At 33.1% G+C, this 26171-nt stretch overlaps 1 protein-coding gene and 1 long non-coding RNA gene across 2 annotated transcripts in view; one reads left to right on the forward strand and one right to left on the reverse strand.

The window, feature by feature from the left end:
* The window catches only part of LOC140743346 (uncharacterized), a 466218-nt gene extending 440878 nt beyond the window's left edge, over positions 1-25340 (reverse strand). The window contains exon 1 of the long non-coding RNA XR_012102454.1: positions 25257-25340. This is a non-coding gene — a long non-coding RNA (uncharacterized LOC140743346). The remainder of the gene's footprint in view (positions 1-25256) is intronic.
* LOC140743343 (N(G),N(G)-dimethylarginine dimethylaminohydrolase 1) lies at positions 1443-9307 on the forward strand. Its single transcript, XM_073074516.1, has 5 exons — positions 1443-2023; positions 4586-4688; positions 5171-5268; positions 6284-6511; positions 7469-9307. Exons 1-5 carry the CDS (start codon positions 1697-1699, stop codon positions 7574-7576), a joined length of 864 nt encoding a protein of 287 aa, XP_072930617.1. The 5' UTR covers positions 1443-1696; the 3' UTR covers positions 7577-9307.
* Positions 25341-26171: the final 831 nt, after the last annotated feature.

Here is a 26171-nt window from a genome sequence, read left to right on the forward strand (position 1 = left end):
GGGTCCCGCGTCCTTCCGCGGCAGTCTTTTTGAGGAGTACTTAGTTCCTCACGGACACTGAACGCCGCTCCATCTAAATGGAGTAAGTCAGGTTATTTACCGCCGCCTGATACTCGGCGTTGACCTTTTACGGCTAGACTAGTCGTCTCTAGCCAACCCTCCTCACTTTTTCATCCGGGCTTGGGACCGACATAGGCGGAGTAAAATATATAAACAATTTTATTAGTGTTTGATATTTTTTTAAAAATTATTTAAAGTATCAATAAAATTTGACACATTTGAACGCCGCCATTTTACGCGCTCTTTGAATGACGTCACGTAGCGTGATTTGTATTGATAATGATGATAACTGTATGCACATAAAGGTATTATTAAACGTTTTCAGGTTTCATCGCTATTTACATCATGGGAAAGGCTAAATAACCACTTTATAAATATTTCCTAGAGTTATTGTGCAAAACCACTACTATAAATACATTATATAGTGTTTTTTCCTTTGCAAAAGATGCGAAAATACGAAAAATGTGGTGCAAGATTATAGGAAACAGATAAAGTATCTCCAAAATCGCATTAACATTTGCATTTACTGTAACAAATAATAATTTTAGGTAAATAATTTTAAAATATTGCATTGATCATCTACTTCGTTAGGTACTTATCGACTTCCACATCAAAGGCTATCATTTGAAACACATAAAATACATTATAATCTATTATGATTTACAATATTATAAAGGTAGGTGAAGATAGGTGATAGGCAGTAGCCACTTACCATTAGGTGGACTGTGTGCTCGTCTGCTACTCCTATATTATAAATATTAACAAATTAAGTTATGATCAATTAAATATTTCTGAATTAAATAATACCAGTTTATTCATTTTGCATATTTTAGGTAAATAGTCCGATTGTGCTTTGACAAAACTACTTTCAATCATTGTTCTTTATTATTCCTTATAATACTATGTAGAAAAATCGCACTAGGTAATAAATAACACTGTAGGAATATAGACAAAAACAATTTTCCTCTCAAACAGTTTGAATATTGACGCCGATAAACATCGTAACACGCTATGTGACGTCATTTTTCGATTCAACCAATGGGAATGCGTTTTGCAAATTTGAATTTCGCGCGCATAATTTACGATTTTTGATTAAAGTTTTAAACAATTTAATACGAAATAAAGAAGAAATAATGGTTTAGATGTAATTTCAGGACCGTAATGTAACAAGGAAAAAAATCACAAGCAAATCTAAATCACATGCATATTTCCTATTGATAACCACCTCCTTTTTGAAGTCGGTTAAAAAAATAAACACCCTATTTTGTGCCTTCCCTTAGCTACAATACTCGAGAATAGGAGTATAGGTATTCTGTGCTTATCTCACTCCTTAGGCCTTAGGTAGTCTATATTCTAGGTTTGCTAGGTTGGTAAGCTTTACTAGCTGTTGTCAAGTGACTGACAAAATGAAATTTGGGCAAAGCAAAGGCAATCAAATTTATTGAGCCTGAGCTGCCTGAGGCAGATACCTGACACTATAAATATTGATTTCTTGCTTCCCTTCTATGTTATGACTCTCTTTATTGAAGACTAAAATTACGTTTCTTCATCTTTATAAGCAATCAAATATTATTTTGGTCAAGCCAAGTTTAACTCCAATTGGAAACGCGAGTGGTTTTTAGAACACATCGATTTAATGTTGTTCTGCCTTGACGACTTGGAACCTCCGTTCGGGGTGCTGGGTTATAAGGCGACGCCTAAGATGGATTTTAAATCATACGAATATACACACGTAATTGTGGGCAAAGTACCTGGGTACCGCCCCGGAGAGAGCGCTGGGTGCACCGTCGCGCGGCGTCAATTCGATTGCTACGTGCGAGTTTTGAAAGAGTTGAATTTAGAAGTGGTGGAAGTCGACTTCGGTGTGGAGTTTCCTGATAACGTGTTTTTGGAGGACTTGGCGATACCGTGCCATGGCATCGTCTTGCTCTTGAAGCCGACTTCGTCAGAAGAGGAGCTAGTGGTACGTTTTTATTGGATGGTTTTTGTTATTTATATAAAAAATAGTATGGTCTATCATCACCATTAGGTATCCAGTTCGATGTCTGGCCAGGCATATATCTCTAATGGTATATTTAAAGATATATTTGAATATATATGTGGTTCAAGTATGCTATAGGTGGTGTTGATGTCAATAGAGATGTAGCTACACATCTTATGTAAAGACAAAGTTATTAGAGTACAGGGCTCGAAATATAAGAGTATATAATTCAGAGATTATTAGTCTTGAAGTCTTAATGGGTAAGTATTTTCCAGAGATGTACTACCATGTTCTGAAATATGTATCTGACTCAAGTGAGTAAGTTTTATGTAAATGCAGTTCAAATAAATGTATGAGTATTCCGTTAGCCACAGTTGAATCGTCTTGCTAGTCTGTTCAATTGTGATAGTTGTTAACAATGTTTTTATCTGACTGTCAAAGAAGGTTTAATATGTTTTCGTGGTTATCTTATCTTATATGCTTATAAATTTCTTTATTATTCCATGGCCTCGCTCTGATTCAGAGGTTTTTATCCATCCCTCGGGTATGACACATTTTTCAGGATAAAAGGTACCCTATGTTCTTATTTGATAACTCGCACTCATTTTTATAATACTAGTCAGGATAAGTATATTAGTTATAACTATTTTTTGATATACACACAGTTAACAGTGATTGTGGGCCATATTGGGGTTTAATGATTAACAATATGCTGTAATTTGGAGCGTCTATTTCAATGCATCAAATCAATTATGTGCGGCCTTCACATAAGTGCCTGTAACCATCCAACAGTTGACCTTGCTATCTATTATTCAGTCTTTTATTTATAGTCCTTACCTACGTCATGTACTTTGACTTTATTAATGTACAATGAAATATTCATTGGTGAGTACTTAGGTAGCTACTTCAGTTGTTTCAGTCTTATTGTTACTGTAAAGTAGCAAATATGCTTGTAGTCCACTGGACGGTGTAGCTATCGCCAAACTGCTAGTCCACTCTGAAGTTGTTCCAAGCAGGGGTAGTCATACAATTTGCTATGGCAACACAATTTATTTCTGTATTCAGAGCGGACTAGCAGTTTTACGCAGACTATAAATGGCTACTGTTGGCCGTGGCCATCAAGAACCAACCCCTTTAGATTCCTAGCCAAGTACAACCACAGATCAGTTGCTACCTCAGAGAACTAAGTTGGAATGTCTCAGATAAGTATGTCTCTCTTACCACACCCTTTGATCAGAACATTATTTAGTTAAGTCTGTTGTTAGTAGGCACATGATACTATGTGATATGACTACTTGTCTAATTATCCTATGTCAGTGTTTTACAAACTGCGTTGCAAAAGGTGCAAGGAGGGTTCAGTAAATAATATATATAAAATTCGACAGAGTACTTTTACTAAGCAAATATTATTTAAAGGACATTTATATCTTCTGCAATATGTAATTATATACTACTTATACCAAATTATGAAATAAAATAAAAATAGCAGAGACTAGTGTGTCAAGAAATATTTTCATTCACACAGGTGTAAAAAGGAAAAACACTGCATTAAGTATTATTACCTTATTATGATTATCTTATTACACATTTCATAAGCATAATATACTACTATGAGTATATTATGCTTATTAAATCGTAATATCATAATTAGTGACATTGCTTGCATTTATGCTCATGAATCCCAGGCATGCACCTCTGATTTTCTATATTATAACAATTAAGCATATTAAAAATTATCATTTTATTAAGTAGTGAAAACATCACAAGGAAAGATGCACATATTATGTAAATTCTTCATAAAACAAGGTGTGTGAAGTATCCCAAACTAAAATGACCTAATCCCGTTCCATTCTGAGAGGAGACCCATGCCCAGCGATGGAACAATTGTATTACATTTGAAGTATTACATTACTCATCTATTCATTTCATATTATGTTGATTATAGTTATAATACATGTTCATGTCTATTACATAAAAAGTACTAATTGACCATGTAACAACAAGTTGTACAGTCTAGTTTGTACGTCAAGCCAGTTTATTTTAATTATTAATTGTAATAGTGTGTACATAAAACATGCATAATATGATGTAGCAATTTGTACATACATTTTATGGCTAATATGAATACTGTTATAACTATTAAATAAAATGGTTCGGAACACAACATGTAGTGCTAGGGACCTCTTTGAATTTCTCCATATAAATAGGCTAAGACAATACAATAAAGAACATAATTTCTCTATTTTCTGACAATCTAGTGAAATATAAATAGTTATAGAAAAATAGGATTATGCATGATTATGGCAGAATTTCAACTACTTCTATATATCTAAAGATAAAACAAGGCTCAGATCTTAAGTGCCTTTTTCTTTTATACAGTGCCTGTTTATTAATGTTTATTGTTGCTTTTCCTATTGGTACCTAAATAAAAAATAACAATATAAAAAATAACAATACAATTATGAACCAAATTTTGATGACTATGTGAATACTAGTTTGTTGTTGTGTATGTAGTTTATAAACAACATGTTTTTTTGGTTCCAGATAAAAGCTCTCAAGAAGGTTCTAGAAGAGGATCTAGGCCAGACAGTTGTTGAAGTTACTGATGGGAATGCAAAACTCGCTGGTTCTGATGTATTATTCACAGGTACCTGAAAATACATGATTATTTTCAAAAGCCAATAAATAAAATAAGTAAAATCAAATAGTTATCAAAATATTATTTGCTGGCTAAATGTTACTCGCTATAAACAGTGATATATTAAAGAAAACTTATTTGATAAAAAACCAAATAATTTCAATCTATTATTTTAGAACATAAACAAAATTTTGATTAGGTCATGTAGATGATAATATTTAGTAGTATTAATTACAGTAGAGTAGTAGTAGACTTTCGGCTTTAAAAGCATTGATGTCATTGCTATAAGAGAAAATGAGTATTGCCTCTAGGTAATTCAATAAATTTTTATTCATCAGTATTAGGCAAAGTAGGTAATTGAAAATTAACAGTAATTTTTTAACACCATTTATGAATTTTGTATAACTTACAATATTGGTTATTTGAACATTTTGTTACGTATAAAATATATTTGAATGAATGTGTAAAAGAGAATTCATTAATCTTTACAGGCCACGAGTTCTTCGTGGGTATATCTGAAACAAGCAATGAGGCTGGAGCCAGTGCTGTGGCAGAGGCCTTTCCCGAATTTCCCTGCACTCCAATTAGGGTATGGCAAATAATACTATTTTTATATGTAGTTTAGGATCTAGTAAGGAATTATTAAATAACCCTATGTTGGGTATGGTGTGTTTTCACGATCTTACGCGCTAGGTTATAGGGACTCTCTAGCGGACTAAAATCGGTAATGGGGGCCCCCCAACCAGTTGCTATCGACGAAAAAAAGGCAGAATGAACCATCATTTAAATACGTATTTGTCGACGAATAAGTCTATGTGACATTTGTAATTTTGTAAAATCAAATAATTTTTTTAGACTGGGGCTCCATTTCATTTTCCGTCCCGGGCCTCCGACGATCCTAGTCCGCCATTGTCGGGACTAACATTTTTTTTTATAATATAGGAGTAGCAGACGAGCATGCAGTCCACCTGATGGTAAGTGGCTACTGCTGCCCATGGACATCTGTAATTAACCCCAGATAGGATGAGATATTCCTACCTGAGGTCGGCCACAGATCTGAGTACTAAGCTGGAACGCTTCGGAAAAGCCTGTCTCCCTTACCACACCCTTCAAACCGGAACACAGCAGCGCTTAACACTGCTGTTATTAGGTAGACATAGGTGTGGCGGTGGTACCGCCGGAGTAGAACCACAAAGGGTTCTACCACCTTCACAAATATCTATGTTACACTTTATTTAGAGCTGCAATCCTTTGAATGGATTATTATTGGGGTTCCTAAGCAATAATGACCGCTGTGTTTACCACCATTCTTGAGTTGCTACTTTATTTTTTTATCATTCTCATAATAAAATCTATAAATACTAAATTACGAATTATAAATGCGAAAATAAGTTTGTTTGTTTGTTACACTTTCAAGCCTTAACATAACTGATTGCATAAAATGGGACTCCCCCATGCGCCAGCTGAATTTTTAAGATATCAAGCTCAAATTTTAGGGGATCTTTTTGTCTATCGAAGTAACTTTTTACATGTATTTACTCAAAAAAAAACATTTTTTCTGACTCAGTCTAATATCTATACTTATCTATGTTTTCAACTTTCAGATACCGCCAGAAGTGCACCACTTGAAGAAGTACGTGAGCGTCGCCGGGCCGGACATACTCTGCGTGGCCTCTTGCGACGACACTGCAGACATCGTCAGGCGGATGGAGAGGGAGGCCAACTATTCGTACAAGACCCTCACTGTGCCCGAAGAGGAGGCAGCCAACTGCCTCTACGTGAATGGCACGCTTATCCACCGTGCCATTGAGGAGATACCGAAGTCGTTCAAGGTATATTTTAAAGTGGTTTTTATTTCATTTTATTGATTAAACAAGACACTATCTACAGTATATACACCCACAGCTCCACAATAAGATTTCTTGTGTCATAGGTGCTGTAGACAGACGTAAATACGAATATACAAACACAGACCCACAACTCCCCACCCACGCTTCTAGAATAGTAACATTAATTCTCGTCAATCATTTTATTGTTATTTTATCAGTTTTTTTCTTTTTAGTTTGATTAACTATAAAAGCGTGGTTTTTAGCTTTTTATACTAAATTTTTTAAGCTATTGCATAGCTTCTATCGCGGGCCTTGAGCGTGGAGACCGAATCCAGAAATTCCGTAACGAAAAAACCTAACACCCCCCACTCCGACCAGCACAGCGGTGATACTTTTTAGTAGCGATCTGTGCGCCCCGGGGCGCACACGCCAGTTGACGGGTTAATGACTTTTTGCATACTTCATAAATAAAATAAATATATAATTGTAATTGCATAAGTTGATAAAAAATGCTATGCAATAGCTTTTCCGCGGCAGTCTCCGAGTGCCACAGGTATTTTTTTTATTTTAAGTTTCACTGCAATGATACTCTATGTTAAGTGAGATGGAGCTTAGGATGTAGCATGATTGTCTAGAAGACGCCTATATTTTGAACAATTACAAATTATCATTCTATTTATTTATTTATTGAAGGAAAACTTACAGATTGGACTAATACATATACAAAGGAGTAAGTAAATGACAATTAAAAGATTCCGCAAATAGATAATACAAGCATAATAAACAGGTAAAGGGTCGGTAGATACATAGATAGAGTCAGAGCTTGAGAGATAGATTTTAACAAGGAAAAAAATTACGTAGATAATACATAAATAAATTGAAGAATACTTTACAGTTAGGAAGTGAAGAAACTTTTGACAATTTACTTATTATTGTACGTGTAATCGTTGTCAATTCCAGATATTCTGCGAGAGGATCGACTTTGCTCGTCGTTCCGTCTGCTTTTCGGAGCTGGCTTCTATGTCCACTGGACTGACGGCTTGCTCCCTGCTGGTTCGAAAACCTTAAACAACAATAACTCTCTTTGTGTGGGTACTGACCAAGCTATCGTTTGTAATTTAACAGCTCGGAAATGAGCTGACTAAGCTTATATTATAATGATAAACGCGATAGTTCAATTTATTATAATGTTACAAAAATGTTCAATGCTACTGTTACATTTTGACTCTAATTTTACAATTCTAAACTTGGTTACAGTTGTTGTAAAGTAAAACGTGTTATATATTGAAGCTCATTAATTACAAGCGCTCAGTACCTTGAGATCGCGCACCATTCTAATTCTCGGAATTAAAATTCAGTTTTTTTTTATTCCCGAAAAGTTACAATAATTATTAACGGTCAGTACCCACCTGTATGTGCAATGTTATACCTGTTATAATCATATGAACGCCCGTTATTAATACTCAATCTGTCCAATGTACACTAGAAATTGTCAGATTTCAATCTTTGGTAGGTGATAAGATAGATGAGTATTAATAAAGAGCGTCGGTTTTCATCTAAGCTTATGAAATGCTGATTATAAATGCTTTTCGGAAATATTTAATTTCAAATACTTTTTATTATACTAACTGATTTAATTAATTCAACTTAATTTGATTAAGTATCGCTAAAAGACGCAATAATAGACGTTTTATCTTTTTAAAAGATATATTTACGGCAATTATATTGCATTTATTTGAAACGAAGGTAGCAACGGTTTTCAATTTACATTACATTTTGTTAGTGTATAAGAAATAGGTATATAAGAATTTCGGGTATTTGTGTCAAAATGTTTGAAGAACAAGTATTATTTGAAGTGCAATGGGTCTGGCTTCTTAGTGTATACTTAGTTACTTGGATCTTAGAAAATTCGATGCGGTAACTTAATAATAAGCGCGAGTCAAATTTTACAACACAATTTGTTAGTGTTGCCAGCTGAACTCATTTTCCCCCAAAAGAAATTCATGAAATCTCGTGGGACTTCGTGTTGGTTTCTAAACGTTATTTATGTGTAAATCTTAATCTGGGGAGCTTTTGACATAATATATTTATTATTTTAATTTATATGTCCTACTTGGGAGATTTTGTTTCTTTTTGTCTCTTTACAACCCGTAAGATGACGTTTATCTCTATATTTAAGATGAAATTGGCGACATTGAGCAAGAAAGATTATTTATACTCACGAAATATTTATTAATTCAAAACAAAATATTGCTTTTATATTCGAAAGTCTTTTTTCTTAAGTAGACTTAATTTATTACTCATTAAAATTATTACTTAAATGAAAACGTGAAAATTAATATAAAACTACTTATAAATATATTATTTCGTCACGAACTATATAATGAAGTAAATAATGTATGGTACCTTCTTTATGACTTTTAAATTGTAATTTTAAATTATAATTATTGTTTAAGTGAAAATATTTAAGACATTGTCAAAAAACCAGAGATGTACTATCAATGTACAATATATCAATCTCAGTCTATGTGGGGAAACATATTCTTTAATATTGTAAATGGTTTGAAATAAGGCCAACATATTTTGTTCTTATTGCCTTTAGTTTAATCTCAGTGCTCTCTACCAAACATAATTCGTGTGTAGTGTAATGTATTATAGAGACACTTTTACTGTCTGAGACTTGTATAATGTAAAAACAAAATGTAACCAAGAATATATGGAACAGAAGTTGTACCTAAAATCGTAAGATGTGTAAATTGTATCGATTTACATATAATTGTACCTGTAAGCCAGTGTAAATTTATTGCTGCAAATGACAATAATGAAAGAATCAGTTTTAAAGAAGTATATTCAAGTACTTCTGTACATAGTCCAACATTTTTTTCAGCTTCATGAGCGATTTTTCAATTTGTGCAAGTGGAAAGCTTTCAACTTTAAAGTTAATTTAATAAAATTACGTTCTTAAACAGTAAGCCTCACGTTTGTCAATAAAATGTATAATTATTTACATTATTATCAGACGGGTCTTATATTAAATATTGATAAATATGATCTTTAAAATTTTCTACTTTTGGTGTAGTTTTGCCAATCTAGCAACATTTTTACCACTGGCGCCCCTGCAATGCAGACAGGAAAGTTGGTTGGACTATGTTATTTAGGAACGAATCTCGTACAAATTTAAAGTACATTTTGAATTTTAAAGTTTACTTTGAGCGTAATAATTTTAGATGCTTTATGCGCCCAAATAGAAATCTAAAAATATTTTATTAATATGTCCGTTTGACTGGGACGCCCTAATTTTGAAATGTAGGATTACCCTGCAATCACTGTTGGGATATTGCAATATGTCGTGCCAAGTAGATCTGCTTTAGTGTGTTATTTGAGATTTTTTTCAAAAATCAAACTATGGCGAATTCGTAGCAATGTGTTACCGCCCTTAGACTGGGTACGATTGAAGAATCTGAAGGAAAAATATTTGAGCTATGGATGTTTAAGAAAGTGGACGTGCGATATTTTGTCGGTAGCAATCTAAAGTACATACTAAAGCAATGATAAAAGTGATTGTTATTTATTTATTTATGTTGTACGATTGTAATTTTAAATTATAATTGAGACAAAGTTTCGTATGTTTACATTAGAATTATTTAAGTAAAGAGATTTTTAACTTGTAAAACAACAGTGACTTATTGAGGTACAAAGATGCCTCCTTATTTAATATGGAACACCTTTAACATAAAAATGTTGCTTCAGAAATTCTCTCCATGTGGCATATAATTTGAAAATCAAGTTTCAGATATGAAACATAATATTTCAAAAATTAATATATACTAAACGGTTCTTTGTAAACTAAATAGATGTCACTGTTGTTCTTTCTAAAATATTTAAATTTTGACTTAGTGGATGTTTTATTTATATTTATTATATTATATAATGGAGTTTGTATCTTCTCTCTAAGTGTAACAGTGTCGCACAAATTCCGCGTAGAGTCGATATTGCACGTATTAATGATGCACCTACCTGAGTATTGTAGCATTCCTTAGTATTACTAATTAATATTCGTATAGAAATATATTTATGTCTATTAGAACTAGGTTACCTGTGTATAACCGCAAGCATTTAGCTTTTACGAGAAGGCCCTATTTATGAGAGGCACATATGTTTATAGACAACGCCCGAGTAGGTATATGGTCAATATGAGATCATTAGATAATAGTACATTACGATACGCGTGGCCAAAGTAGCCTATTTTTGCACGGCGTGAAGTTGCTAAACGCCGTGCAGATAATAGGCTACTTTTGTCACAAGTATCGTATACTATTTTATAGCTCGTGTGACATAAACCCGCTTATACTTGTGAAGAAATATGAAAAAATATGATAATTATTTTGAAACTTATAAATGATTGAAACTAAAAATTATGAACTAAAAAAGCAATAAAAATGTGACACAACCAAAACCATTGAAATTTAGAAAATTTAGTAATTATTCTGCACTTGTGATAAAGACAAATCTAACACCACACATACGTTGAAATCTATCAAGCCATTTAGTCTACATACAGGCGTATTAAAGAAACATATGATAAGCAATCACATAATGTACTAATACATAACTAATACTAGTGATACAGTAGAAAATCGATTATCCGGACCTTAGTTATAAATATTCGCAATTGTTCGGATTGTGAAACGTGAACAAGTAACTTTGTAATAACCCTTACAGATCAGCCACATTTTGTGTGACTTGTGCATTTAAATTACGGAGAGTCGCCAAATCGCAACAAAATAGTTACTATAAAAAACAAAAACCCGATTGCTAAAGATATAACCTATGTTATCTCCACAATTTAGACGAATTCAGCGACACATTATGTATCAAAATTAATGAAGTCGTTTGAGTTTGCCAAAGAATGAAAAATACATACGTAACAAATATATAGTCGAAAAACATCACTTTCCTAAATCGGTTTAAATAGCTTTTCTTCATAAACTCAATTATCCAAATTTTCGATAATCCGAATGCCACAAATACGACAACAAATAGGTCGCTTAGTCGAGATTCTACTGGAGTAGTATTATGGCTAATTTTGATAACAATTCCTAATTTAAATATCTTCTACTATGGTGTGTAGCGAAAATAAAACAAACACAGTCAAAACAAACAATAAAATTCGATAAAGCCCAATAGTTAGTCTTATAGTGATGATATTGCTTAGTATGTACACAATGGCAAAAACATTTATAAATACGTCCAAAATAAAATATTAAAATAATTATAGCTTTAAACAAAATACTCATTACTCACTTTTAATTTTTAAATGGCATTTAAAAGTATGAAACGTTCATAGCTATGTTTATTTTTTTCAACTGTGAGGGTAGTGTATTAATATTCGTACTGTGTAAAAATCGGCTACTTTGGACACAGAAATGCGTGGCTAAAATGCGGGTTTAGGTCACAGAGTGCTATAAAAATATATAGAGATTCATTGTATCTGAATAAGCAGTCTATCTTGTAAATTAACAGGAGGCATTTTGGTGGTTTAAAAACTTGTTTTAACATAGCTCTAGTTGCATGAATCATCAATCAAGAAGGGGGGCAATGAATAAGGTAAAAATTGAGGGACAGACTAAAGCTGACTGGATTGATGCCGTAACCGATACGTAGCTTAGTATCCAAGCACCTATCCACTTAAAAATTAATTAATTATCCAGAGATTGAGGAAACTCCTTTATAAAACTAATGGACCTCCATTAAAAGGGGTTTCGTGATTAAAACTAGCCCAATTGTTGTCAATATCCCTATCCGCATCAATCATCAATCAAACAGCGAGGTAGATATTTGGGTTTGTCCTGCCTAAAATTAGATACTATGAAGACTTCCTTACTCAAACTGCGACTCAACTGATATTATTACCGACATCCGATTGTAATGATAATTTCTCAATACTCACTTTAGTTTCAGACTCAATTTAGTTTATTACCTGATAAAAACAATGGTATCCTTTAGATCATTCCTTAAGTAAACCGTGGCCTTTATTACCTGATTAAAAGTTAATTATAGTATAATTATTTATTATGTACTTTAGTGCCTAGATATACGAATAATATTATACTCTTTCCTAGACCTAGACCTTAATCACTCAACCATTCCAATTTATATTTAGTGAGACTAATCAATAATTAAGCTGTGATGGTTTATGATGCATTCCATACCTAAGTACCTTCATCTTTTATTAATGAAAGAATACTTCGTAAAACTTAAGTAAATCATTGGACGTTCTTTGGTAATGTTGCTGGCATTGTTATAAGACCTTCATAAATAGGGCCTCAGTGTATTTAATTTGAAGCTTTATAATTATAAGCTCTTGCCTTGTGTGATGGAATCTCATTTCACTTTATTTATACCTATTTACACCTACCTTATTGCCGGGTTTACATTCGAGCGATTTCTCATAACACGGGTTTAACTATTATAGTGATATAGCTATAGTCATTGCATATAAAATAATTCAGCGCTGAATTGAAATGTGCCCTTCGATAAACTCTGTTGTTTATTTTTAGGCCTTTTATTTTTATAAAACTTTTTGAATATTGTCTTAATGATCATATTATGCACAATAAATAATTTTATTGTGTACCTTTAGCGAGCTATAGACGCTACGTACCTGATAAAAATAACAACTCTGTTATAATAATTTATTCGTGAATATCAGCTATATATTTATCTAATGATAATTATGGGTCTTATATATTATGATGGTACGTTTAATTTTTGTATTGATTAATCTGCCGGGACAATGTGTACTGTTTGCTTTTAAACAATATCATGTTTATTGTTTTTAGGAATTCATTATCGTATCGGAATGTTTATAATTTTCCATTGTATTAATATACTAATGGCAATATTTTAATAAGGAACATATTTTGAGTATGTTTACCTTTTCCCACAGTGGAACTATTTACTCGACTTGTAATACTTTTTAATGGAAAAAATATTAATGGGATCTTATTGTAATATCACCACAGATGCTTTCAAGTCGCGTGTACGTAAGCCTCGATCAGTTTTCTCGATGGGCTATTATCTTACTTTACATGTAAACTGGTAGACTTGGCAGCACGATATATGATTAAAATCTTTTGAGTTATTCAATTCAGCGCTGAAGAATATTAACTCATAGCTTTGTGTAAACCTGGAATTAAATACGGTAATGAATGTATGTAGTATTCGAGATTTTTAATAAAATATATGACGAGTGAAATGTTAATTTTATTTTTAAACACCTCTAGATTTTTTTAGTAGTTTGTTTACTTTTACATTTTCTGTTTACGAATTGAATATTTTAGATCACTTTCAGTACTCCACGATACACATACATAATGAAATCGAATTGAGATGCGTCAAAAAATGTTGAAGAGTTCTGCTTAATCAAAAGCTTTTATTTTTTACTTACGGAATATTAAGCAAAGTGGCGCCAGGGCTCCAATATACGAGCAACAACAGTCTGCACGACGTTTAGCTTACTGTCGCTCCTATGTTACATTCGTAAGAAACTTACCCAAAAATCGTTTTCCTATAGATGTTACAGTAGCATCTATGTAATATTTATCTATTACTTTTCTACTGCTGTTACGGCCTACAAAGATGCCTCTTTTCTTCTGAGGGGGGCGTAACTTCACGGTTAATAGCGGTATTGCAGATTACATGAAATCGCTACGCCATTTTTAAGACAATGCTGTCGATTGTAAGAGTGTCAATTGGTGTTGCCAATGTTTAGAACTAAAGTAGAAGGAATACTACTGCTCAAGTCTAGGTGATATAAATTACTTTAGGTAGGGTTGAAATGTTTACCGCCCAATGTGTGATAATTACGTTTCAATAAATGGAAGCTTTCAGCTGAGCATAATTAAGTTTAAGAAAAAGCTTCTGAAAGAAACAGTTCTTCGTTGAAGAGCTATGCAGGAGCACACAGCAAACATTTCGTCAAACAAGGTTTTGTGCACTTTGCTATGTGTAAGACAGTATTTTTGAAGGTGATATAACCCTTTGTGGTTCGATTCCGGCGGCACCACCGCCACACCTATTTCTACCTAATAACAGCAGTAGGTATTAGGCGCTGTTGTCTTCCGGTTTGAAGGGTGTGGTAAGGGAGACAGACTTTTCCGAGGCGTTCCAGCTTAGTCCTCAGGGGTAGCGGCGCATCTATGGCCGACCTCAGGTAGGAATATCTAATCCTATCTGGGGTTGATTACAGATGTCTATGGGCGGCAGTAGCTATTTACCATCAGGTGGACTGCATGCTCGTCTGCTACTCCTATATTATAAAAAAATCTATATTATTAGTAAAAAGGATACGCTAATTAATAAGTAAACTTTGTATTGAGTAAACTTTGGGAACTTAGTTATTTTATGATGCTGGATTTTATCTATGTTTAAACTTGAAAGTAATAAGAAGACGAAAAAATTCAAGTCTTTAACAATAAGTAACTTTTATTTACTAAGACATAAAAGACACAAACCTATGTTACCAAATTTCGTTTCTGTTGATAGACATTTCAATTTGGCGTCACGCGACAAACAATGCTATACAAAACGATTGTGAGCGGCTTGACACTCAACAAATTACTTTTTACAAATCTAGTACCTACCGAGCGATACAATGATTTTATTCTGATCAAACAATACATGTCGACTCGTCGCCGATAGGCCAATATTCAACCTATTTCTGTCGTCCCTATGCAATTCGTATAGGTACTATTTATTTTTAAATTAGCTTATGCCTTTTTTATATTAATAATAGCCGAAATCATTTCCGTGTAGTTAATAATATGTATAACAATCGATGACGACACATGGAGGTAAAAAAGATCAATATATTTTGTTAAAAGGATTTTTCTTTTGTAAACTACCAATCCTACATACAAACTAATTTACTTTTTGTGACATCATAGGTAGGTATATTACCTGTCCAATTATTTCAAGAATCTTGTATCTAAATATGACAGAGAAAAAACGCATTGATTTCTATTGTACCTATTCCTTTCGCCAACTTTTACAAGTCTAATGTTGAACACAATAGTTAAATACTAATCTATCAGTAAAACAAGAAAAAGAAAGATGAGATTTTGGCGACCAGCACTTCGGAGCGGTTCCGATAAGGATCTAACATCATTAGTTCGGGATCGGAGTGTTTGTGTGTTCATGACACCCACGACGTAGGGAAAATCCTAGTGTAAAATATTAGGGATGTAGAAAGTTTATTTTTATTTTTTTAAGAGTGAATTAATTTATCTCGTCACAAATACGTCTTATAAGCCTTACAGTATTTAAAAATTAATTACTGAGTAAAAATAATAATAGGACATTTTGGGCGATACAAGGATGAGAGAAGAACATTATGACGCCGCCCGCCTACCGTTAGTTTTTAATCTGCTCCATATTTGAATTTGTATCACGCGTGATTTAAATACATTTGAATATTATAAGCTTGTGTTACGTTACGTAAGGTCTCGTGACCTGAAATGTGTCGTACAGAAAGTACGGTATAAGTACAATAGGCGGTACAAACTTGAATTTAGCTTTGCATAAGGCAAAGGGGAAAACTAGGGGAGTACCTAGACAGTAGTTTCTGTAGACTAGCTACTCTTTTGATGTGCACCCTTGTAGAATCAACTTTACCTGCTTTATTGGCCCGGCTTTAGTAAAACGACTGATGTCCGTTATAACAGTCAGAGTGATCAAATCTAATTACAAAAAATAATGCAAACAAATAATCTGACAAAATTTCTTTTTAAACCTCGGTAATTTCTAAAGTACCTGTGTTTATAAAAATAATTACCCAAGTGAAGTGCGAATTGAACGCGCGCATGGAGGGTTCCGTACCACCAAATTTTCATTTGTTTTTAGGGTTTCCTACCCAAAGGGTAAAAATGGAACCCAATTACTAAAACTTCGGTGTCTGTCTGTCTGTCATAGGGTTTTATCTCCTAAACCGTAATAGATAAATATTTGAAATTTAGAAATTACGTATAATAGTGGTTATTACGGTATAACAGCGAATAATAAAAATGAAAAAAAAATTAAAGTAAATGGGGGTTTCCATCCCAAAGAGTTTTGATATTTTGCACGTAAGTTCTTTATATAGCGTAAATGATTTTAAAGAATCGTAAGAAAGTAATTTTGAAAATTCCACCCATAAAAGGGTAAAATTTTGAGTAACATTATTTGAAAATCTTTCGATTTTGAAGCAGATACTATGATTTCTTTTATTTGGCTTTCAGGAAAAAAATAGTTGTACGCCTATTTCACCGTGTCTGGAAATTCTACTTATCTTCATTAGTGAATTCAATTTCTTTTAATTAATAATGGGATAATAGGGCTTTTTAATAAGTGAAAGCTGCTTCTATAGGGCTTTTTCGCCCCTTCTTCACATAGCCCTCGTGGCGCAATGGCTAGCGCGTTCGGCTTCAACCGAAAGGTAGGTGGTTCGATTCCACCCGAGGTGCATATATTTATCATCGCGCCTTTTTTGTACTTTTTGTTTACTTTTTACTTATTTTAATTTTTCATCTTTTACCTTAGGTCCTTTACTGTAGATGTTTTTTTCTCAATTTGTCCTACTTTTTTTTTTATATTTTCCTATTTTGAATATATCAAGTGTAATATTTTCTGTTGTTTTTTAATGTTACCTTGTTTACTTTCTTATATTGTTTTTTTAAGTTCATTTGGTTTAACAATAAAATATATTTTTAAATCTATAACTCATATACGTAATATATCTAAATTGCGAAGTTATAATTTTAATAAACATAAAACCTAATATCATGTATTTTGCATGGATTAAATAAAACTACGAGTATAATAAATAATTTCTCGTAAGAAAATTATATGAAATGTTGTAGGTATTTAAAGCATTTTTAAGCATTTTTAGTAAATGTAAAAAAATATATTGTATAGTACAGTAAAATCTATTCAGTATTGGTGTTAAGTGATAATTGTCTCTCGTGGGCATCAATATAATCAACTCCAGGTACGGTTAGAGTCGGCTAAAGGTTTTCCACCCCTGAGGACTAAGTTAGAACGCCTCGTATAAGTGTGAACAAAGCAATGAATAGTACGAATAAAAAGATATGAAAGTCATGCTACCGCAGTCAATCATGTAGGGCTCTACCACATATTGAAACCCTTTGTGGTTCGACTCCGGAGGCACCACCGCCACACCTATTTCTGTCTATTAGCAGTAGCGTTAAGCGCTGCTGTGTTCTGGTTTGAAGGGTGTCGTAAGGGAGACATACTTTTCCAAGGCGTTCCAGCCTAGTCCTCAGGGGTTACGGCGCATGTGGTCGACCTCAGATAGGAATATCTAATCCTATCTGGGCTTGATTACGTATGTCCATGGGTGGCAGTAACCACTTACCATCAAGTGGACTGCACTACTCATATGCTACTCCTATATTATAAAAAAATCAAGGTTAGCAAGTTTGGCAAAACATCTATCTGCCTGCGATGGTCAGAGTTCTTTATATGTATAATGAAAGTTACTAGATTAAAAATTTACGCCTGTTGAATTAATCGTAATTTTAAGTTTCAAGTGTGTACCTATTTCAAACAATAACTATAAACTTGACTTCGTTAAGTACTTACTGTTGAAATCAAACTAAGTTCCTTCTTTCAAATCTTGTTCTTTGAATTTACACAATCTATAATATACCCTATTATAGATAAAAGATTTATAATAAGTAGATATGTTCAATAAATTGCAGGTTAAAATATATATATTTCCGCAAAATTTCAATACCCGAATGTTAGTTTAACTTTACTGTAAAAGCGTTTCTATTGCGTGGTAACAGATGGCGTATCCATCGCTAAACTAGGGATACATCAGCACTTATGATAATTTGTATTGACTCATAATCTTATATATAAAATTCTCGTGTCACAATGTTAGTTACCGTACTCGTCCGAAACGGCTTTACCGATTTTAACTAAATTTTATAGGCATATTTAGTAGGTCTGAGAATCGGCTACTATCTATTTTTAACACGCTTTTATTAGCTTGGGTTGTACGTTTGTATGTATGTATGTACGTAACAGTAACGGAATCTTTGAGCCCGATTTCTGAAGAATTATCAAAAACCGATGACAATACACGATTTTAATGATTGTGTACCATTGTCCTTATCAAAATCCTCAGGATTAACGATTTTCGAGGCGAGATTTTTCAAGCACCTTCAGCAAAGTTCATCGCAAGTTTAGATTGCGATAGTTAAATAATTATTGCTTTTTAGTTTCAATAGGCGTAATTGTTATAGCGTGATTTTTACTTTAGAATCATATACACACAAACACAATCATATACACATCATATACACACAAGCGTGTTTTTTAGTTTTTTGAACTATAATTTTATTTATTCATACCCCTAAAAGATAAGAGTTGTTTTTTGTAACATTTTTTTATAATTTTTGTTTTATATTTCTATAATGTGGCATTAAAATACATAAAACCCCAAAATTTTTACCCTTTTATCACCAACCCCTATTTTTTAACTGATTTCCCAAAGGAAGAGAGGTTATCCAGTATGTCCAGCGATGTTTTCGCGATGCCGCGACCGATCGACATGATTTAAATACCATTATGTGCGGCTAGATTTACAGGGGTTCCATTTCAAGGAAATTTGAAAATCTTCGCCTGTTTTCCCGGAAAATTGGAAAAACCTGATTTCTTTTAAAGTTGTATAACTCGAGTATTTTATTTTCTTTTTCTTTTTTTCATACGAAAGGGTGTTTCATTTCGGTACATTTTCTACCTTGACATGGGTATGGTCTGATGATTAGAACTTTGAGTTATGAGGTGGAACTCATCATCATTACCCCTGTTTTTTACATATTTTATGATAACTTACCTCCTGGCCACTCAATTCTCATGAAACTTAAAATGATATAATGAAAAATTCGACCTTCAACTCCTCAACCCTGATAATGCAGAGGTGCATCCTGCCTCAACCATACAAGTAAGACATTTGAAACTTACTAATATTTAATAAGGTTAATAATCAGAGATATGTGATGGGTCCAATCCGTATGAATTTTCTGTGCTCATATTGAATACCCTGTTTACATCGTTATCCAACTAAATATATTGAACGCCGACTTCAGAAATATGTATTGTTATTACTGGTCAAGTATATCGATAATGGAAAATAACAAGTGCTCAAAATATTTCTTTACACATTTTGACTTTTAGGATAATATAAGGTATCATTATTGACTATTTTATTATTAACACCCTTTTATTAGCTTGGGTTGTATCTATGTATGTATGTAACGGAATCTTTGAGCATAATTTTTAACAATTTCCACAACTCTTATTAATGTGCAACTTTGCACACGTATCAAGGACCGATGACAATGCAATAATTTGACAACAGTTTCCCATTATCCTTATTAGCTTAATTAATTCCCCAATTTACGAGTTTGTTAAGACTAAAATATGGAAAATAAAGGCGTTTTACTCTGGATTCAATAATTATTTTAATAATTTAAATTTTATTATAATTTTATATTGAGGCATTATGATTATTGTTCGATCTTCTACTACCGTAATGTTAAACATTTTTGTCATTAAATATTATTTTCTATTTTTTGGTTCGATTAGCAATAAAAGCGTGTTTTTTGTTTGTTTTTTTTTAACTATTATTTATTATGAACACTAGTTTACGGGTACCCTTGGTCTTCTGAGCTTGTCCGTCATTTTCAAGGTGGTAACTGACTTGCACTTTGAAATAGTATTTTTTTGTAGGCCATATCCTAATCTTTCATTTCACGAACGATTATTTGGACCAATAATGCCGAACAACGTTGTATATTTTTTCTTTTTTACATACCATATGCTATGTTCTCGTCTTTTATAAAGACCAAGTAGCTATATCGTCATTTTTATCATCTATATAAACCCGTTGTAAAACAAACTATGATTATATAAGCAAATGTTGATTTTAGGGAATTTATCTATTTACGCTTTACTACATTAAGTTCATTATATATACATAGTATGTGGCTGATCAAACAACAAAGTATCCTGTATAAGGAGTCTATTTGATTACCTTGTCTACACGCACGCTTCATTTGAATAATTTAATAAAAACACATAAATGAAACAAACATGAGATTTAATATTCGCGTCCCCCATAGCAGCCGCTGGTCCACGCGGCCCTACGTTTATTTTTCTACAGCTTTGTATTTTCAGCCAGTTCCGTTTGGAGATGCTTAAAACACTTTCTCGTTTCCTCGTGGAAATGTATTGTTTTTAAGCCCCTTTGAAAAATTTGTATCCATTTTATGAAACACTGTTTTCGTACACCAGCGACAAAGGGAGGATACTTTTTTTAAAGTTATCTGACGACTGTCAACGCTAAAATGGTTATCCGTTTGGTCGAAATTGAATCTTAATCGATACATTCTTATGTTATTTACATATGTACAATTCATAAAATCTATTTCATAAAAATGAGTAGGTACTGATAATTTTTCAAACAGTTTGTTTAGTTAATGTTACTTAGTATCAATGCTTACTTTCAAAAATTTGCTCAAGAAAAAAATATCATATGTAGTAACAAGTAGTTACAAGTAATAATGAAAAGCTAATAGAACTAACTGGGTTTGATTTTAGAAATTATCAATTACATTTGCTGCTGAAGCAACATCTATCTTTACTAGATTAAATTTCTAGGCTTAATTGTCTTGTTTCTAAAAGTGCACCTAGAATCACTTTTGTTTGTATAAATAGATTACACAATCAAGTGCACTTTGTAGCTACATTTTCCTTCCGCCTTAAACCTTGAACTGAGTGTAATACGTAGGTACAAGGTTTACTTCGCTTCGAATAAAATTTTAAATGGAGTTTTCTTTACAGCGACATAAGTTTAATGGAACTAGTGGCAACTTGGTGCCCGTCCCGCTACGTTTCACACCTCGCTAATATGACGGCATTATCTTTTACCAACACACTTTGTATGGAAGATTTACTGAAAATATTACTATATTTTGTGGCAACATTTTTGACGTAATATAGCTTACGAGATTAGATGGCCAACACACTCGAGCTAAGAACGGCTACTCTAAAGGGATTTATTGCGATCGAATGAGTTTAATATGAAATATTTATTTGTGGAAACGTTGGAGGTTTTAGGTTCAAATCCCAAGATATATTTTGAAGCTTGTAAATATTTTATATTGTAAATATTTGTACCGGTTCAAAATCTATTTATCAAATATATTTCATATAAAATATAGCCTATGTTACTCGTGAATAATGTAGCTTTTGGATGGTGAAAGAATTTTTAAAATCGGTCCAGTAGTTTTTGAGCATATTCATTACAACCAAACAAACAAACAAAGTTTTCCTCTTTATAATATTAGTGTAGATAAGGCAATTAGTTATCTTAAACGATGTAAGAAATGATGATGTGGATGAGTAATGGAAAGTACGTAGGATCGACGTACTTTCCATAATACGTCGTAGGTATATGAAAATAAAAGCGCTTTAAATTGCTTAAGTTCAAAAACGGTCTTATTTTATTGATGGTACTCCATGTACTGGTTGCAATGTAAATAGATTGCAACCAAGGTGTAAGTTCCTCAATTAACGGGAGTTCGTCAATTTAGTGGTCATTGCCTTGTGGTTAGAATTCGTTAGAGGCGACGATTCATTACACCCTGGAAAGCTCTCTAACCGCAAGTGAGAGTCATCGGACCTTCATTTTAACAAAACATACTGATTAAAATAAGATTCATCTATTACAGAGATTAGTCTGGATAATCAAACAGATAGAGAAGAAAATTAAACGCTATATTTTAGTCACGTGTGAATGTATGTAATTTTAGGTACAACGTCTAATTCTAAATTACATACGAGTATAGATAAGTGTCTATCTGTCTATTTTACTCATAAAAGCACTGTATTTCCAATAACTTCCCAACTATTCCAAAAAATATACCTAGTCTGTCAATAAGTATTAATGGTCGTTTATTACAGCAATTATAAGCGAGAAATTTCCTATTGGCTATATCAACAACACTTATAGTAAACTATAGTAATAATAAACTATTCTGTCCAATCACGATGACTCATCCTAGGCCTCATCTAGGTCGTGCGGCTGAAGCTTCGTGTATAAAACCGCGGAAGTTATAGCATTTATGTTATGTAGTGTCTAGTAATTAAGATATTTTTACCACGCTTTTATTAGCTTGACCTACGCATGTATGTAACGGAATCTTTGAACGCTCGTTTTAACTCAAAATTATGAACAATTACCTAAAACCGATAACAGTACACGATTTTAACACTTTTGTCCCATTGACCTTATCAGGATCATTAGGGTTAGCGATTTTCCAGTGTTCATTGCATTTTTATTTCGATTAACTGTAAAAGCGAGGCTTAGTTCTTTGAACTATAATTTACTTAATATATCTGTTACATAGACATAAGATTTTTAAATGTAGTGGAAACTGTAAACAAGTTATTTCTTCTCTGAGGCCAAGTAGTTAATACTATCTATATTTTTTTAATTGGGGAAGACTGGCATGGGTGCCAATTCGCGGACGCAACTCTTACCTGCTTTAACCCCACATTACTTCTCTGGACGCCCTTCGTCGGGTCCATAGGTACGCATTATTTAAATGAGTAGCAAATGAGCTGTGGTGAGCGGAAACTGTCAAATCAAATCAAATAAAATCAAATTTTTTATTCATTCATTCATTTTTGTCGCCCATCGACATCTGTGACCAATTACGTATATAACAGATTTTACCATACGAAGACGAAAGACACCTTGCCACTCCTGAGGACAGGTAAAGTCACTTCCCGGTATTCACAGGAACGCAGAACTGCTTCACAAAATAGAAATAGGTGTGCCGGTGGTCCCGGTCGAACCACATTGCCTCTACCACCTATCACAAGAACCTTCTTGTTCGTTTACTAACAATAAAAGATACGAGGTTAATCATAGATTATATATAGACTAAGATACAAGTTAAAAAGTCTCATATTAGTACAACTGTCTTAACACACATTTCAAATAATAACATCTATGTTATTATTTTACGGTGAATTTTAACCCAGCTGGAGCAATGTTGCCACTAGCAAACCTTGATGAGTTCAAACGCCATAAAACAGTAGCACATTATCTGATGCTACACTCCATGGACTCAGCAATCGATCCCGAAGAGATATAAAATCCTAGTTATAGTGGTTGATTTAGGCATTAGTCACAATTATGCTGGAATCCCTCATCTATTTATAATGTCCAAAGCCTTTTAAACTAGCATGTACACTGTACAGCAGGGTAATCATAGTTCAGTGACACTTAAACTATAAATTTTTATACGATATTTAATAATCTGTCATTTCATTAACATAACACGATTTAGTAGTCTGATTTATGAATACCACACTCCGCTGTTCCTTAAACGAGTCCTTAGAGCAAAGACTACCTACGTCATTTGTCACGGCAATTAATGAGTTGCCTCTAATTGAACGTCCTTGCCAAACTCGGATATCAACAAAACTAATGATGCGTAGTTATTGTATAAGACTGATACAATATCGGTTTCCATTGTTTATAAATATCTGTCAAATGAATTGAGAACTGTGCTTTTCTAAGCGCAACGAGAGCTACATTTATTTTTTCGTGCATCGGTTCCCTCCATATATATGCACTGTGCACCGTGCAATAGATATGCACCGTGGTTTCGCCAGCGTTAAAAAAATACCGTTTTATTTTTCGATATGATATGATTATTCGGAATCCAATCTAGATGTTGGTGAAAACTTTTATAAATTCGGTTTAGTAGTTTTTTAGTTTATTCCTTACAAACGTAAAAAAATACTAATCTTTTCTATTTATATTATAAGTGTTGTTAGTTTTTGAACCCATTTCTACCAATGTTTAGTTAATTTAATTAATGAAAAACAAATAATCAAACGTACTGCTGCATTCGACAAATAGCCATAGCTTAGCGATCTCGCACGTCTTTGGTAGACATGCATCCTTTAAAGGGTTACCGAGGGTGCCTAATTTCACGCTTCAATTATTTGGATATCTTCCATACAAGTCAGGGTGTATTAAACTACAGAACTAACTTAAACCTTAAAACTACTACTTAAAACTTAAGCATCAACAAAAATCTAAATAAATTTGAACACATATTAGTGATACATAAAAATACATTTAATGAAAAAAAAAACATAGTAACGATAAACTATGGCATAATATTTCTTATAACCTTAATATTTATTACGCATACTACTACTGTTTTTTTAGTAAATTTGTTTTTTCATTAAAATATATTTAGGCCATCAGGAATCTTCGTAAGATTAACACCGTAGTGGTTTTAATACTAACAAGATTAGCAAGCGCCAAATAAAGTCTTGGAGCGACTTGTTCCTTCCTCGCTAAAAAGGCACTCCGGCACTCCGGCACTACGATGCCGATGAAAGGGGCAAATTCTAATTATACTGATAAGCTCATTGGGGTGCGGCGCGAGGCTACTCAGTGCAGTGCTAACTTTACTACCGTGTTCTGAAACTTGTTAAGAACAACTTCTTGCATTATTAACGGGACGGATAGATTGTGATTACTGAACTTGTACTAATACGCGACAATTAAGTGTAGAGATTACAAACTGAAATGATTACTCAGTTCTTCAGTATATTATTATGAAACTGTATTAGTATTAGGTATTATTTTAACCAGTAGCACTACCATGAGTTTACAAAAGTATTACTCGCTAGCGACTGCGTAAAATAAATGTATGAAAAATTGTACAGCGCCTCTGGTGGTTACTCGTAGAAAAAAAATCCGTAGTGGCGTAACTCGATACGTAAAAAACCTATCGAAATCAAATCGCTAGCTAATGTCATTATGATCTATTGCCATACAAATTCGGTCCCATGAGTCATTAATTTGACAGACGTTGTCAAGAAATACCGTAACGATAGTAGTTATGTTATTCACTAGCAAAATGACAATAGTTTTCTATTTACAATTTCTATAGTGGCGTTTCTATGCCAACTCATGGTAGTGCTACAGTTTTCATATGTCAATTTGAAACTACACATAATTATAGCAGTCTTTTATTTTGAGATTTATGATACGAACAGCAAAAATGAGTAACATTCTAAGTAATACATAGTTAATGCATATAGTTTTTTAGGGCTTCGTACCCAAAGAGTAAAAACGGAACCCTATTACTAAGCCTGTGCCGTCTGTTCGTCTGTCACAGAGCACTGTCTCTTGAACCGTAATTCTATTGAACCGTAAGAGGTAACAGTTTTAATTTACACAATGCATTCACTTCAATGATAACAAATACTAAAAATAAAATAAAATGTTCTAGTTCAATTCGCACTAGTCCATTTTTTCTAATATCTTTTAAATCCCATTAATTTACACACCTTAATTTATACAGCTACACAGCACAGCTTATGTAAATATTGATTTAACCAGTGAGAAATTGTCCTATAACTAAATTTTCATGTTAGACCATCAGTTGCGGAAGACCCTGTGGCAGGACTTGGGTTCTAATTATGTACATGAAGGCTTTTAGCGCTCATATTATATCATTTTCCCGTCCACTTATTCAATTTTCGAAGGCTTCACGCCTAA

Source organism: Epargyreus clarus, unplaced genomic scaffold (assembly GCF_041222505.1).
Source record: "Epargyreus clarus isolate Ecla_fem2 unplaced genomic scaffold, WU_Ecla_fem_2.2 ptg000007l, whole genome shotgun sequence".
Taxonomy (NCBI): Eukaryota; Metazoa; Arthropoda; class Insecta; order Lepidoptera; family Hesperiidae; genus Epargyreus; species Epargyreus clarus.